Raw genomic sequence first — 16,234 nt, 5'->3', positions numbered from 1 at the left:
GTAGAATCAGATGAAGAAGAATCCATGGACGTTAGTCAGAGGTCCCTGATACAATAAAGAACTTTGTGATCCCAAATATTCTTGAACATAATTTTATGAAAAAACTATACCAAAATATTGGAATGAAAGCTTAACCTCAAAGTGAGACTAAGTGCTTTATTTATAGAGCAGTATTTGTACAAAGTAAAGTTGTTACATCAAGAACCTTTAACAAGAACTTTGTTACCTAATTACAAAACAATTAGGAAACTAACATGAGCTGCTAAATAATTAATCAATCTAACTGTATTGGTTATTACCTAAGATTGTTAATATCGATGGGCCACCTAGGCCCACCAAGATAGGGTCTTTTAATTGACCCCTTCCCCAAAAAAATTCACAGCTCGCCCAGAAATGCCCTAGCTCCCTCCTCTCTCTTCTTTCTTCCCTCTCCTTCGGCCTCCCTTCTTCTTCATGGGCGGCACCCACCATTTCCACAATAATTGCAGCCATCATCTTTTTTGTCTCTTTCATCATCATTACCATTAAAATAGATGTACATGCTTTGTTTTTCCTAATGGTATGTATATTTGTATTTTTCAGCCCTAATAGTTAAGTTTTTTTTACTTTGTCAAAACTTTAGTACAATTTGATAGTATAGTTTGTTTTATGTATATTTTAGGTTTAAAATGTTGTTTGTAATCTTCAACAAACTATGAAGAACTTGGAAGATTAATTTGGAGCTTTCTTGGGTAATTGTTTTTTGTGCAAAAATGGTTGATTTTTGCAATCTAAGATTTTTTTTTTAGGATCAAAATACATTTGGCAATCTTAATAAATACAAATTGTTGCTTAAATTACTAATTTATAACTGTTTTAGATAAACTTTTATTTATTTTTCATTTTTGACGAAAATTAGCATAATAAATAATGGACAAATATTCCTAAATGTTATTCTTGTATATTAACTTACTTAAACTTTGTAGTTCCATTTTTTTAAATTGATATTTTTCCATAATTTTCTTTTTAAAAGTTTGTTTTTTTTTTAGTTTGTTAATGATACTTGTTATCCCCAAAAAAAAATTCGATGGCGTGGCAACCGAATGGGACAAGTGGCGATGCATGGTTAGTAAGTAAATGACACATTAATAGTCAATAAATGGGTTGACTAAAGAAGAGCAAAGGTTGGAAATTGACCTCCAGAGTTGTGATATTACTGGCCAGGAAATAGATTTACCTAGTCAGGAAGTGATTTGCCAGACCAGGTAAGGTTTTTGACAGACCAGTGAGGCATTCTACCCGACCAGTAATGTGTCTTGGGCGACCAGTAATGTGTTTTGGCCTGTTAGGAGTGTGTCCTAAAAGCATGTAAAGACATTTGTTTTCTCTGTGAATAAATAAATACAATGGTTTAATTATTATTGTTATATTTAGATTGTTAAATTATTGTTTGAATAATTTTATAAATGTCAGAAAAATTCCATATTCATTATTGAGGATGTGATCTTGTATTAGTACGAGAGAATTAAGATCACATGAATGAATAAAAATAGTCAACAAAAACAAATTAAAGTTATGGGATTCTTTAATTGGAGTTGTAAGTACGGTTTACTGAGTATCATAATGATACAAATAATCTAGATTCAGATTATTGATGTGAAAAGACATCTCGGTAAAGGTGCTTTATATAATATGATTATATATGACATGGACTGATATGAATTAAAGTCTTTATCCAAAAACCATTTAATAATAAAGACTTGTAATTCATATCACAACTGATGATCATTTATAGATCAACCTAAATCCTGAGTGTTCATGTTTATTAAATCTTTTGATTCATTCGTTAAGGTCTCTTCAAAGAATGAGGCTAATGACTTTTGTTTTGGAGATTTAATATCATGGATGGCTGGGAACATGTATCAACAATAAGGAATCTAATCTTTCCTAACGGATCGTATATTAGTTCCCTTAAGGGTTAATTCTGGAACTGAATGATTTTGAGCTCAAATCTATAATTAGATTATAGATTAATTATTCACTAGTGAATTAATGGTACTTAAGGAATAAGAAGTAAATTAGAAAGGTTAAATGGTAATTCTCCCATTCTAATTTATGAACTAATTAATTAGAGGGTTGAACTATTGTAAGATGATTATATCAATGGACGACTTAAGAAAAAGATTTCTGTAAAAGTATATCTATAACATAAAGAGTGCAATTCTGAATTTATAGTGGAGTAATATCAGAATTAATAAATTAACTATTATAATTAAAGAGTTTAATTATTTAGTTTCAATTTATTGGAGCTTAATGTTATAGGTCCATGGTCCCCGAAATGGCTCAAACAATCACTGTCAAAGGCGAATACAAAAATGGGCAAAAAGGACTTATGTGATAAGTAAAATATTTTTCTATGTATCAAACATAATTATTGTTTAATTATGTGTAATTAATTAATTATTTGATTTAACAAAAATATAATTAATTTTTAATTAATTTATTTTTGGGATTTTTGGTATTTAAATAATAATAAAAATTGGGAAAAATCACATGCCTGCACATGCATGTGGTACACGTGTGGCACAGTGCATAGGCACTGTGCTACACGCATAAGAGATGGACTGAGTCTCTTGATTCCACAATTTTAGTTATTTAAATATTAAATAAATAATGAGATATTTTAATATGATTAAAATATTATTATTTAAACAAAAATCTGATAACTGATCAGTTATTTTGAATTTGTTTAAAATAACAAATATTTTAATATATTGGATATTATTAAATATGGGATATCAGTTTTCACAGAACGTAATTTTTTAGGGATAGAAAAATATCTAGGATTCTCTTAGAGAAAAGAGAACAGTGACAAAAACAAAGGTTATTGTTTTTCACAAAACCTAGGTCCAAATTTTATCAGATCTCATGTGTTGAGAACATCTGATAAATAGTTATTGCCTATTATTTGTATAGCGAGCCCACACAAGTTATTTGTGTGCCTGAGAAAATTTTGGAAGATCTTGGTGTGAGATCTCAAGGATTCAGCCATACGAAAAGATAGCAGCAAAGGAAGGACCTGAGGTAATTTTTCTATTCTTGTCCTTGATTCAATATATATATGAGTATGAAGAAGTAGATCTAGAAATCTTATGGGATTAATCTGACAATTTGATTGTTGTTCGGCTGCACATAATCTCTGATTTGATCAATAAAAACCAACATGGCCGACCAATCACATCAGAGAATAGTGCTATCTAACCAGTAATGTGTTTTGGCCAACCGGTCATCTCGGAGTGGGACTCACCCGTTCAGACACATAGTTCATCCAACCAGTCATCTCAAAAATGGGCTCATCGGACCAGTCATCTCAGGAATGGGTTCATCCGACTAGTCATCGTAGAAATGAGTGTCATCTGATCAGCTATGTCAAATTGAATGAGTAGCCGACCGGATGTGTCAGAATCTCAGGAGTTAACTGCCCAGTGAATTCTTTATAGAACCTCAGTAACAACTTTAACTCGAAGCGCTCGCAATTACCGCGCGAATCTCTCAAATATCCCGAAGTAGTAGCTATATTGTTGTAATTTAAATTTTTTTATTATTTATTAATTAAAGTTGGTTGAAACAACCAAGGACCCCGTCAAAAGATGATATTTCTCATGTATGATCCATGAGCCTATAAATAAATGGCTCATGACATCATTTGGGGGGATCAGATTTTTGGAGACTGGAAAAACTCTCTAGTTTGGAGATTTTGGGACCGTCACTTGGGGCATTCTGGGAGCATTTTCTGAGAGTTTAGAGAGATAAACACTATACTTTTCTACTTACACTTAAGAAATTCAATTGACTCAGACTCATCTGATCTTAAGTGTAGGCTACATATATTACAACTCCAAGTAGATTAGGCTATTACCAACAAATTGTGGTTGAACCACTATAAAATTACTTGTGTTATTTATTTTATATTCAAGATTTATTGTCGTTTTTGTATCTACTCGCAGCTGGCCAAAATCGTGGTCAACAATACTATATCTTGGAAATGATATATAGTTAATTGTTTAGTTAATATTTCTATAAATTAATGTTATTTTTAAGGTGATTTTTGAGGTTGTCATAACTTATTGAAGTTAAATTTGTGCATTTTATAAAGTTTTGAAAGGTATGTTTTCCAAAACTTAATCATATAAGGATTATGCGATAGTTTGATTACTTGTCGGTCAAATTAGGTATATAAGAATCTTGTTTAAATTATTATTGTGTGATATTATGCGATTTGTTATGACGTTTGATTAGAATTAAATTTGCAAAATAGGAGGAAGTCAATTTCTTTTATATATACGTAAGAATATACTTTAATTGAAGTTAAGTGATAAAAATAAATTTTAAGTTAGCATAATCATATACTAACTTATTGTAGCAATAGATTGTTTTAGGTTAATTTTATGGTTTGCTTAGCTAACATTCCTTTTAGGTTGATTATTTTGTACAATATAGACATATACTATAACATGCATGTTATTAGATATTTATATTCTATCTACTGTAAATTGTCTATTTTTTTTGTTGTAAATATAGGATATAATCAATAAAACATAGTAAGAAAAATAGGAGAAAAAATAAAAAATAAAAAAATAATTTTTTTCTGCTTTAACATATTTCGGCGGTCTTAGACCGTCGTGATTGCTAATTCATAGTGACAATAAAACACCTCTTTCAGTGGGTCATTGATGGCCCCCTCATATTACTCTATCTCAATAGTTTAAAACTGTCGATATTGTACCAAATTTTTACCTATCTGGGGGTTTTCAACAACCCATCGAGATATAGGTTACCCAATCTAAGCGGTCTACGACCGCTAAGATAGACTACAATTTCTATCTCAGTGGGAAGGAGCCCGTTGAGAAATCATTAACTCGATAGCTTTTAACTGCTGATAGGGTGTTTTATTTTTCTGTAGTGTTAAAATTATTTCTGATTTCTCTCCTACAAAAATCTTAGTTTTAGTCACAATAATTTTTGTGACTACAAGTAAAAAATTTGTGACTAAAGAAAAATTATCTTACCTGTAGTATTATCACTAAAAAGTTCGTGGCTAAAAGTATTAGTCACAAAAATCACAATTTATTGTCACTAAATGTATTTTTAGTCACAAGAAACTTTATCACTTAAAATAATAAGTTGTGACTAAAACTACATTAGTTACAACTTTTGATTAAGTATGACTTTTCAATCACAAATAATTTTTTGTTGTGATTAAAAGTAGTATTTAGTCACACAAAATATATATTGTGACTAAAAAGTTATCACTAAAGGGTACATATATTTATAGTTCTTGCTCTTTAAAAATAAATTAGTAAACATTTCAAACGATCTGAAGAGAGGAAATTATCTTCATTATTATAGTCAAGGAAGATGTAAAAAACTGTGACAGCATGAATATAAACCTTGAAAAAAAAAATCTTAAGATAAAATAAGAAGAAACTTACTTTGTTGACAATTGAATTTATAAGAGCAAGAAAGAATCCTGATTGAAATAACGATGGAATATATTATATTCTATTAGTAAATTTTCAATACGTACTAACGTATAGCACAAAATATGTACAATTAAGTCTAATTTTGTCCAAGTAAAAGAAATATAGTCTTGATACGTACTGTAGGAGTTGAAAAAAAACTTACTCATTCTTCAAATAGGAACTCCGATATGTGTTTACAGATTCTAACCTAAATGATATAGGAAAAGAAAAGAAAAAAAAAGGTTAAACTGTGTGCAAAAGTTATTAGGGCGCCAATTCAGATTACCAATTCTAGGGGTCAGAAAATTGGGAGAGTGAAATTTTTTTTCTAGAAACAGTGGGGAGTGTGTAAGTTTATGTGTTGATAGTGTGTGAATTTATTTGGTACTTATGAGAGAAATCATAATTTTCATCAGATCCTCACCCGTCTTTGTCACAAGTGGCAGTTGACCAATTGAAGTCATTATAAGATAGATCACTGCATTTAAAAAAAATGGCAACTAATATACGTCAGTATTGTTTACTTTTCACTATGTTTTTATTAATAATAACATATATATAAATCCTTTTGTGAAAATAATTTGTCATATTTTTTTGTGTATTAATTCCAATAACGAACAAATTTCCCATTATTACTATACCAAAAATTAAACCAAATCGTGCAAAGATAATTATACCTAGTTACGATTTCCTAATTTCATCATAGTTGGAAAAAAAAACATACTTTTACATGAGGTAAAATGCAAGTTAATGATACAAAAGATAAAACCAAAATTTACTTAACTGGAGTACTAGACCTTAATTGTGCCTATTACTTATGAATACTCAATACCTTATTAACTAGAAGGTTGTCACTTTGACAAAAACTAGAAAGTTATATTTATACTATTGCAAAGATCAATTTATTAAACACAAAGGAAATCATGTTACTTAAACAAAATAAAACAAAAATGCATCCAAATTTAGAACATACATACTGTAACTGTTGAGATTGTTGCGGAATGACTCAGGGACACTTCCATTGAACTTGTTTCCCCCTAGAAATCTGATAATAAGATAAGTTATATTCATTCAATTACACTTATAAAAGCAGACGAAGATGACTTAATAAGAGCATTTACACACTAGCTTTGCTATCCGATTCTTCAATTTCATCACCAAAATTTCACTTTTTTATTTATTTTTTTATTTTACATCACTTCATACATAGTTACTCTATGTTTTTCTCTACATTATTTAAATATTATATATTTTTTTAATATTATTTATTTATTTTAATAAAAAAATAAGTACTAAATCTTAATTAAAAACTCTTTTGAAGAAAAAAAAAAGTAAAAACAATAAAATATTATTTGAATGAGCTTTATTCTTTCTATAGATGTAGAGAAAGAATAGTAAATTTTAGAGAATCTATAAAATAGAGATAGGATATAAAGCATTAGATGGAAACCTATTTTAACATCTTTTTCTCTATTATTTTAGAGATTTCTTTATTTTAAAGCTACCAATGAGAGAGTGCTCTAACAAAGCAACAATACCACACAAAATGATTGACATAAAAAATACATGCAGTATGCTTACATATTTTGTGCTGTGGAGGTTTGAGGACTTAGTTCTCCTTCCAAATTATTAAAACTTAGGTCTCTGAGAGAAATTGCAAAAAGATATTATAATGAATAAGAATATCATTGCATTAGGTTGACTAAAATACTTTGTTAGTTTGTTATGCCAAACTAGTAGAAGAAATGCTTTAAGGAATGTTAATTTGGTTGGTGGCTTAGTCATAAGTATATAAGAATTTATTCTCGATTCCAAGAGAGCAATTCTCATCATTTTGATTCATTCTCAAGAGTGTTATAAGAGAATTAATACATTCTAAATTACTATCATGTACATGTCTATGGTAGTTTTGTTTCATTATGTATTTTTTTTGCATTGCTTATCTTCATGTACAAAAGGCTCCTTTTTTTATCAGAACAATGAACAAAAAACTTAAGCATAAAATATAATTTGTAATATATATCTTGGAAATTTAATGGCTTGTACAGTGCAACTTTCACTATTTCTTTCTATCTAGGCAAGCCGTCTCAAGCCTATTAGGAGCCTAGGGCAAAATTTCAAAATGAGGTCTTTTTTTTCTAAGAAAAATTCAACCATTAATTTTTTTTTTTTGTTAGGCTGTTCATCAGCCAAGGTTTAGCCCGAGGCCCCAAATGAAAATAGTAGAGTGAAAAAGTCCAATTTTTTGGGCTGTCATATAAATAAAAAAAAAATAAGGGGCCTCTTGGACTGAGGGGCGGGGCACCTGCTGCCCCACCCTTCAGTCGGGCCTGTATCTAGGCTTTATATCTTTTCAAAGCCATCAAAGAAAAGAAGTTTTGAAAACTTACAACGTTAATGTCGATGGCATCTCACGCATGATTTTTCCATCGATCTTTCCAGATAAATTCACATTTCTCAGGATCCTGACAAAATAAAATTTCATATTTTCTCAACATTTGAAATATGCTCTATAATTAACACAAATAATTCTTTATATCAATGGAATCCCAAGGAAGCATGTTTCATACAATGTACAATCTCTTATTCTCATAAAGTTGCTGTTTAGAAAAGGAAATTCAGACTTTTCCCCAGCCATATCAGTGATCTTCCTATAAGATGATGAGTTTACAGACGATTAATTAGTTCATGAAGATAATTATAATGTCACATGTTAGTAAAATAAATTCAAGAAGTTTTGTTTGCTTACAAATCAAACAAATTCTCCAATTTTTCAAAAATGGCAGCAGGGATAGGTCCTTTTAGACCAGTTGCATACAATTCCCTACATTAATATGTGATTGTGTAACTATTAATAAACAACTATGTAAAATTATCCTAAAAGAAATACTAAGTAAAATTCATAACTCGATATATTTGTTTCTTTATACAATGAAATTGTAAGGTTATGAATGGATAATTACAGTTTTCGGAGTTGAGTAAAGTTCTGAATGAATTCTGGTATAGGGCCTTCAAAATTATTATCGCTTAGCCTACTGCATATGACAAAGAAAACGGTTTTCATGCATCTTAAAATAGCCCCATCCAAGAATAAATAGATCGAATATACAATCTGAAGAAGAGACTAGCAGCAAACAAAACAACAAGAAGAAGAAGAAGCATGAAAACTATACAGATCCTTCAAATTCTTCAACTTTACAAGTGTATTTGGAAGGCTTCCCTCAAATTTATTGGAAGAAAAGAACCTGAAATATATATGTATAAGTACATTTATTTTAATTGGGAAAAAAAATTTCTTTAAGCCATAAATAAAGATTGAAGCAAATTATGAATTACATAATAACATACAGGTGAGTTAGAGTGGTTAGATTCCCAAGTTCCGCAGGAATACTACCAGAAAGATTGTTCGCTTCAAAACTTCTGCATTTCGTTAGTTTTTAACCATATATGAAATAATGAGAAGAATGTGAAATACTAAATGTGCACAATGTAGAGAATTCACAGCTCTTTTCAATGATTAAACTATAATTACCAAAAAAACAAAAGTGATATTTCTATATTAAGAATGATGTGAAATCAAACATACAAGTACTCAAGACTTGGAAAAGCTCCCCACTCTATTGGAATTTTCCCTGATAAGCGATTGGCAGTGAGAGAACTGCACAAGAATTTGTCAATGATCTTCATAAAGGAAAGCAAGAACAAAAGATATCAAATTTAACCATTTTTTTCCCATTCATGTTTACATGAATTTCAAGTTCTTCATGGTGCTCCATATCGGTGGAAGAGAACCGTGAAGCGAGTTACGCGTGATGTCACTGCAAATTCCAAAACAATAAGATGAAAAATCCCAATAAGCTATGAGGTTCTCCAACAAGCAAAATTAGTTTCAATAATGTTAGTGGAGGAGGAAAAGTATCAAGCAATTAGTTCAATTATTTGGAAAAATTTAAACAATACACAGCAGAAATAACATTCAAGAAATTTATCAAACATAAATTGGGTAATTAAGCACAACATAGTAGTTTAAAATAAATTTAAACTTACAATTTGTTAAGGTATCTAAGATTCACAAGTTCAAGAGGAAGCGTGCCCGTGAAATTTAGTTCTTTCACACGTCTGTCAATCAAATAAGAATTGAATCAATATAGTACTATTAATTATAGCTATATAAAGAACTGACATATTTTTCTTTACAAGTTTCTTAGCAACCAAACAAAGAAACCAAAAGCACGTACAACTCGGTGATGTGACAGTAGCCACCACTGTAATTTCCACAAGTAATATTAGGAACCTTGGAATCGCAAGAGAAAGTTAGTTTAGTAGCAGTCTTCATTTTCACTGCCATTTGATTGAGAGTCTTCACTGCAAAATTCGTAGGACTAAAACTCAATTACTGATGCTCAGGCATATACTTGCTAGCTATATATGAATGAATTATACTTGGAAATGTCAACAATTACAACAGCAAAATAAGGAATAAAATGAACAATAGGTTTTATATGTGGTTTGGCTAAGAATCAATTTGCCTATGTTCATGAGTCTTTCTTCATTTATATATATATATATATATATATTTATATATATCCACAAGAAATCCAAAATGGATGGATGCAAGAGGTTAATTTCCTTGTCAGTTTGTGATGTAGTGAGAATAGTCTAGAATAGTATGAGGTGTCTTTATTCTAGAATAGTCTAATTTGTTATCTATATTTCTTTTATGTATTTTATTTTATTATTTTTGTTAGATTGTTATCTATGTGAGGGTCCTATAAAATACCCCATTTGTTTTATTGTAAGAAACTTTTGGAGAATTATATTTTGAATACAGTTTTGAGAGGGTTTTTCCCTTATTTTCCATGGATTTGGCATCAACATTGTTATATAATTTTATGTCACACCTTGTAACATATTATTGAAAGTTACAAAATTGGGCACATGTGTGCACCCAAATGTAACATATTTTTGGAGTTACGAAATCAGTTACAAATTTGTAACTCTAAAATATTACTCAATAATGTGTAAATTGAGATCGAGTTGCACATTTGTGTTTGAATTTCATAGAATCATTATGGAATATGGTTGTTGAAAAAATATTTTTAACTCTCATTAGGTGTATGAAGGTTACAAAATCATGTGGGAAAGGATTTGAAACGTTTTAGAAAAATGCAAAATTGGAAGGCTGAAACAGCCTGGTAGCTAGGGTCACAAGTGTCCCTGGTCACGGCCTAGGAGTCAGTGGCCAGTAGTCATGGCCAGATTACATGTCCCAGGCATCGGCCAGAGCTGACAACCAATTTCAATTTCGATTTTTTTCCAATTTGAACGGTTCTAACATCCTAAGTAACTCTCAAATCTTCATTTTAATTCCATAAACATCCAATTAAACATTGGTAACAGTCATGGGGTTGGTGGAATTTTAAATTCAAAATGAATCTCAAACTCTATAAATAGGAGTCTAATGCTCACTTGTAAGACACACCATTTTTTATCCACAAAGCACTTGGGTGGAAAATACATCATAGATGCTTGATAATTCCAAAGAGTAATTTCCTCGAGAGATCCCTTAGTGCTTAGAGAATAGGGAAAATAAGTTTCTGGAGAAAGGTCTTAAAATTCTCTACACTTTGGTTGTGTTAGAGTTTGTGCTCTTATTTTTGTTATTTTCACTCTTTTTGTTCTTATTTCATATTTCATGATCTTCTTTGCTCTTTATATTTACATGTACTATTTTTGCTTTGAGTATGTAATCTTCTACTCTTCTACTTCTTCTACATCTCTTTATTTACTTTTTAATTTTAGAAATTGTGTTGTAGTATTTATTTTAATCAAACACCTTGTCTATTGTATTCTTACTTATTAGAGTTGTATCTTGATTTTATATATTCCATTGAATAATACATATTCTATAAGAATTAAAAACTTATCTTCCCTTGTTTCAATGAAAGGAGAAACTATCAAGATCGTGAACCAAGACCTAGTGACGTTGGATAGGTTTGTTGGATCCAATTTCGCTAGGTGGCAAGACAAGGTGACATTCCTTTTTACCACACTCAAGATAGCGTACATCCTTGAGTCATCCTTGGCACCTCTAGCCGAGCCATTCAACAAAGACACTCCCAAAGTGGTGGAGAAAATAAGAAAGAGAAAAGAGGGCAATCTTCTATGTAGGGGTCATATTATTAATGTCTGATCTGATAGGCTATATGACATCTATACCAATACCAAATTCACGAAGGAGATTTGGGATGCCTGGGAAAGTAAGTACAAGGTCGAGGAAGAAGGTACAAGAAGGTTCTTAATTTCTCAATATTTTAAATTTTCTTTCATTGATGAAAAAACTATTTTACCTCAAATTCATGAGTTGTAAGTGATAGTGAACAAATTGAAAGTTCTCAAGACTGAGCTTCTCGAGGCCTTTTCAAGTTGGTGCAATAGTGGCAAAATTACCACCAACTTGGAGGAGTTATAGAAAAATAATCATTCATAAGAATGAGGATTGCACTTTGGAAGAGATCCAAAAACACATTAGAATTGAACAGGAATTAAGAATAAGAGACAAGGGTGTGAATGAGTCTAAAGATGAGACTTCCAAGGCCAATGCAGTCTCACACAATCATTCCAAGGGCCACAACAACAAAAAGGGTAGTTTGAACCCTTTAGGACCAAAGAAAGATCATGGACAATTCAAAGACGTGAGGGGTCATTATTTTATTTGTGGAAAATTTGGGCACTATGCTAGAGTGTGTAGGTATCGAAAGGACCCACATGAGAATGAGGTAAATGCTATTGAAAATGAAGAAGAGATCCTAGCATGATTTCCATGTTTGTGTGCTTGTTGGGAAATGGTTGTTTATGTAATGACCTATAATAAAGCTTGTACTCTTGAGAGCTATCAATAAAATTAAAATTTTATTCTATGATAATTCTTTACTTTGCTACGAGAATTATTATTGTGATATGAGAAATTTGTGTGAGATATTAACAAAGTTTCAAAATGAACTTGTTAAAATAAAATAATAGGTAAGAGTATAGACCTATTATTCCATAATGTGATTATTTGTTTGAGAAATTGTCACATTACATTTGTGTTCACATATTTTAATTTTGTGAAATATATAGAAGAAAGCAACCAAGTGAAGGATCACTTTCAAAGAATTGTATCTTGCTTTAGCAAGAAAATAAACAAACATTGAGGTTTTGTTTATCTTGATCTATTGAGAGTTAATCATGTAGCTTAAAGGACTCATGATGAACTTTGGGAATTATAAGTCTAGATTTATCTTGGAGGATAAAAAACTTAATAGAAATAAAAAGATTTCTATTTAAAAGTGATATTTTCACTTTATGTGAGAAATATGGGGGTGATGCACCAAAGTTTATCAATTTATTTTGTTGATAATGATTGTTTAATTTGGTCATCCTATCAAATAGGTGATTTGGAATTTCACATTCTAAATTACTTTAGTTATATATGTATAGAATGAATAAATCTAGACATGCTTGATGTCAAAAGTTATTGTTTGTAAAATATTTGATTCAAGAAGGAATCAATTTAAAACATAAAGGAGAGTTTTAGAAACAAAGAGGTTTCTAGAATTAATATTCAAGAAAAATGTTTATCTTGGATATTGAAGTATAAAATAGTGGGGGTATTGACTATGATCAAACTCACTATTTTAAAAGAGTAACTATTTTAATCAAACTATAGCTAGCAACAAGGTATGAATAAAATAATGAGAGAATGATGAAGTATGCATACATGAGAGTTAGACTCCCTAAAGAGATTCACGGTTGATGGTAACCTATCTTAATACTAGTAACCAAACTAGTATTAGGTTCAATAGGCAATAACAAGTCAATTAAGTGAATAATAGTAGTACTCGAATTGTGTCCCATATGAGATATGAGTACTAGAGTGTTACCAAAATGAGGGTTAAAACTGAAAGGTTTTTTTTAATATAACTCAGTCTTGAAAATACAAGTATTTTAGGGTAACAAAATACTATAAGAGTTCTACTTATATAGATCTAGGGCTGGTGCTTCCCCTCATGAGAATTGGGAGTCATTGTCAAGAAAAGTCTATGAATGGAATGTGCACATGGCCATTAACGGTGCAAAAGTGAGACATTGAGGTCTCACGTGAACATAGCATAAGTGTGTGTGTGTGTGTGTGTGTTATCACTAATTTGTTATCAAGGAATAGTGGTTCAATGCTTCGGCAGCCAAAATTTCAACAAATTTTGTGATAATTACACTAAGGTAAAATTCATGTTGAAAGACATTTTACTTTATGCACCAATGCAAATGTTTCTATAAAGAGATTAAATAATGTGACAAAATGTGATTTGTCACACCTTGTAATATATTATTGCGAGTTATAAAATTGGACACATGTGTGTGTCCAAATGTAACATATTTTGGAGTTACAAAATCTGTTACAAATTTGTAACTCTCAAATATTACTCAATAATGTGTACATTGAGAGTTATACATTTGTGTTTGAATTTCATAGAGCCATTATGGAATGTGGCTGTTGAAGACATGTTTTTAACTCCCATTAGGTGTATGGAGGTTACAAAATCATGTGAGAAAGCGTTTGAAACGTCTTGGAAATATGCAAAATTGGAAGGTTGAAACAGCCTGGTGGCAGCGGCCATAAGTGTACCTGGCAGCGGCCTGGGAGTCAGTGTCTAGCGGCCACAACCAAACATGTCCGAGGTTGTGGCCAAGGATGCTGACAGCCAATTCTAATTTTGGTTTTTCTCCAATTTGAACGGTTATAACATCATAAGTAACTCCCAAATCTTCATTTTAATTCCATAAACATCCAATTAAACATTGGTAACAACCATGGAGATTGGTGGGATTTGAAATTCAAAGGGTATCTCAAACTATATAAATAGGAGCCTAATTCTCACTTGTGACACACACCATTTTCTATCCACAAAACACTTGGCTGTAAAATACACCATAAAGACTTGATAATTCCAGAGAGTTATTTCCTTGAGAGATCTCTTAGTGCTTAGAGAATAGGGGAAATAAGCTTTTGGACGAAGGTCTTGATCATTGTTCAAGTTTGTAATCCCCACTACTCTACATTTTGGTTTTATGAGAGTTTGTGTTCTTATTATCGTTCTTTTCACTCTTTTTGTTCTTGTTGACGCCGTTTTTCGTCAACAGTGAAAGGAGAGCACGTAAACAATAACTGATAATGACCAATTAAAATATGACAATACAAACACCCGATTTTTACGTGGTTCAGCAGTTAAATCTGCCTAATCCACGAGCCTCTGTTATTAAACTCAAGATTATCTCTGAAAATTCTTAAGCATGAATTCTTCAAAGTTTTCTCTCAAGGTTTAGAATTTCGCCCCCTTACAGTGGTGCATGACCTCTCTATTTATAGAGAAGGCTGCAGAATACTATCCCACATATTTTGGGTAGTTACTCTTTTTGTGTAAATAAAATAAATGGCTTTAAATGCCTATAATCAGATATAAAAGGAAACGTCCCCTGAAGACCAGGGGGCGTATAACTAACCAAATAATATCCCATGATATTATGGGATTTACAACAATAAAGGCAGAATGCGTCCCTTGAGGATAACACTTATAGATATTCAAAATCTTGTATCTCCAAGACCTTAGCCTCCGAGGTTTCTCATCAGATTTCGAGCTAATGACATCTCCCGAGGTCACATGGCTTTCGAGATCATACACGCGTCAGGCTCGGAACTCCTGATCCGAGGTCATCCCTAAGGACAGATGCGTCTAAGAGCTGCCTTTCGAGATCGTAAATATTTCGAGGTCACCACAATCGAGGTCGTCTCAGTTTTGCAGGCTCGATATTTAATCCTGGAGCATACCTCAAACTGTACGAGTTCATTTGCTGCTAACCCAGCTTTCGAGGTCATATTTAACATGGCTCGAAAACTGGGTACAACATCTTGCCCCCTCAAAAGTATTTGTTCGAATCCTAAGAGAAGGAAACTTTTGAACTACTTTCCTCGGGAACCATACCGTCATACACTTTTTGAAAATGGACACGCGTCAGCCAGGTATTGCTCATTTTTGGTACTTGATTACCTTGGGAACATGCCCACGATCATCCGTCTGCCACCTTTTCGGCGCCATCTTGTCATTTACCCCTAACCGTTGGATTTCACAAGGATTTTGTTCAACGCCGCAGATTAATCTCCTTTTTCCACCTATATATGTGAGACCCCATTCATCTTCTTCTTCTTTATTTTCGTTCACCAGGAGCAAGAAAAGAGAAAAAATGAAACCAGAGACCTTCCTATAAAGCTTCTATCCCGTGCATGTTTTCTCGGCAAAAGAAACAAAGAAACCCTGGTTTGTTCGAGTCCGTGAGTTCTTATTTGCAACCTCTCCTTCAGTCAACGATCTCTCTGCAATCGCCATTATTGTGTAAGTATGCAATCTTTGTTTTCCATTTTGTTAGTTTTTGTTCATGCTGTTCTTGCTGTGTCTGTGTATGTGCTAGTTTACATCCTTAGCATAATATGATAGGAGGTTTCTATCCGATAGGCTCTTGGCTTTTTTTTTTAGACTCCCAACACAGAATTTACATCACTGGTTCATATCCAGTTTTGATGTTTGAGCAAGATTCTTGTTTTCTGGGTTTTAAAATTTTAAGAGACGTTTCTTGTACACCAAGATTTCGGGTAAAAAACATTGGCCTTGACAAATGCACGAAACCCAAGGCTGCCT

General features: G+C 31.7%; 1 protein-coding gene across 2 annotated transcripts in view; it reads right to left on the bottom strand.

The window, feature by feature from the left end:
• The window catches only part of LOC133801339 (probable LRR receptor-like serine/threonine-protein kinase At1g29720), a 50,475-nt gene that overhangs the window by 14,705 nt on the left and 19,536 nt on the right, over positions 1–16,234 (bottom strand). For both annotated transcript variants that reach the window (XM_062239514.1, XM_062239515.1), the window contains exons 3-17: positions 9,740–9,866; positions 9,549–9,620; positions 9,248–9,319; positions 9,088–9,159; positions 8,850–8,921; positions 8,675–8,746; positions 8,465–8,536; positions 8,251–8,325; positions 8,072–8,152; positions 7,892–7,966; positions 7,083–7,145; positions 6,479–6,546; positions 5,926–6,001; positions 5,665–5,709; positions 5,472–5,509 (exon numbers count right to left, since the gene is read on the bottom strand). In XM_062239514.1, the coding sequence (XP_062095498.1) occupies positions 5,472–5,509; positions 5,665–5,709; positions 5,926–6,001; positions 6,479–6,546; positions 7,083–7,145; positions 7,892–7,966; positions 8,072–8,152; positions 8,251–8,325; positions 8,465–8,536; positions 8,675–8,746; positions 8,850–8,921; positions 9,088–9,159; positions 9,248–9,319; positions 9,549–9,620; positions 9,740–9,866 (1,080 nt within the window). The remainder of the gene's footprint in view (positions 1–5,471; positions 5,510–5,664; positions 5,710–5,925; positions 6,002–6,478; positions 6,547–7,082; positions 7,146–7,891; positions 7,967–8,071; positions 8,153–8,250; positions 8,326–8,464; positions 8,537–8,674; positions 8,747–8,849; positions 8,922–9,087; positions 9,160–9,247; positions 9,320–9,548; positions 9,621–9,739; positions 9,867–16,234) is intronic.

This window comes from Humulus lupulus, chromosome 9 (assembly GCF_963169125.1).
Source record: "Humulus lupulus chromosome 9, drHumLupu1.1, whole genome shotgun sequence".
NCBI lineage: Eukaryota > Viridiplantae > Streptophyta > Magnoliopsida > Rosales > Cannabaceae > Humulus > Humulus lupulus.
Note: the sequence above shows the minus strand (reverse complement) of the source record. Positions and strands in the feature narration are given on the sequence as shown.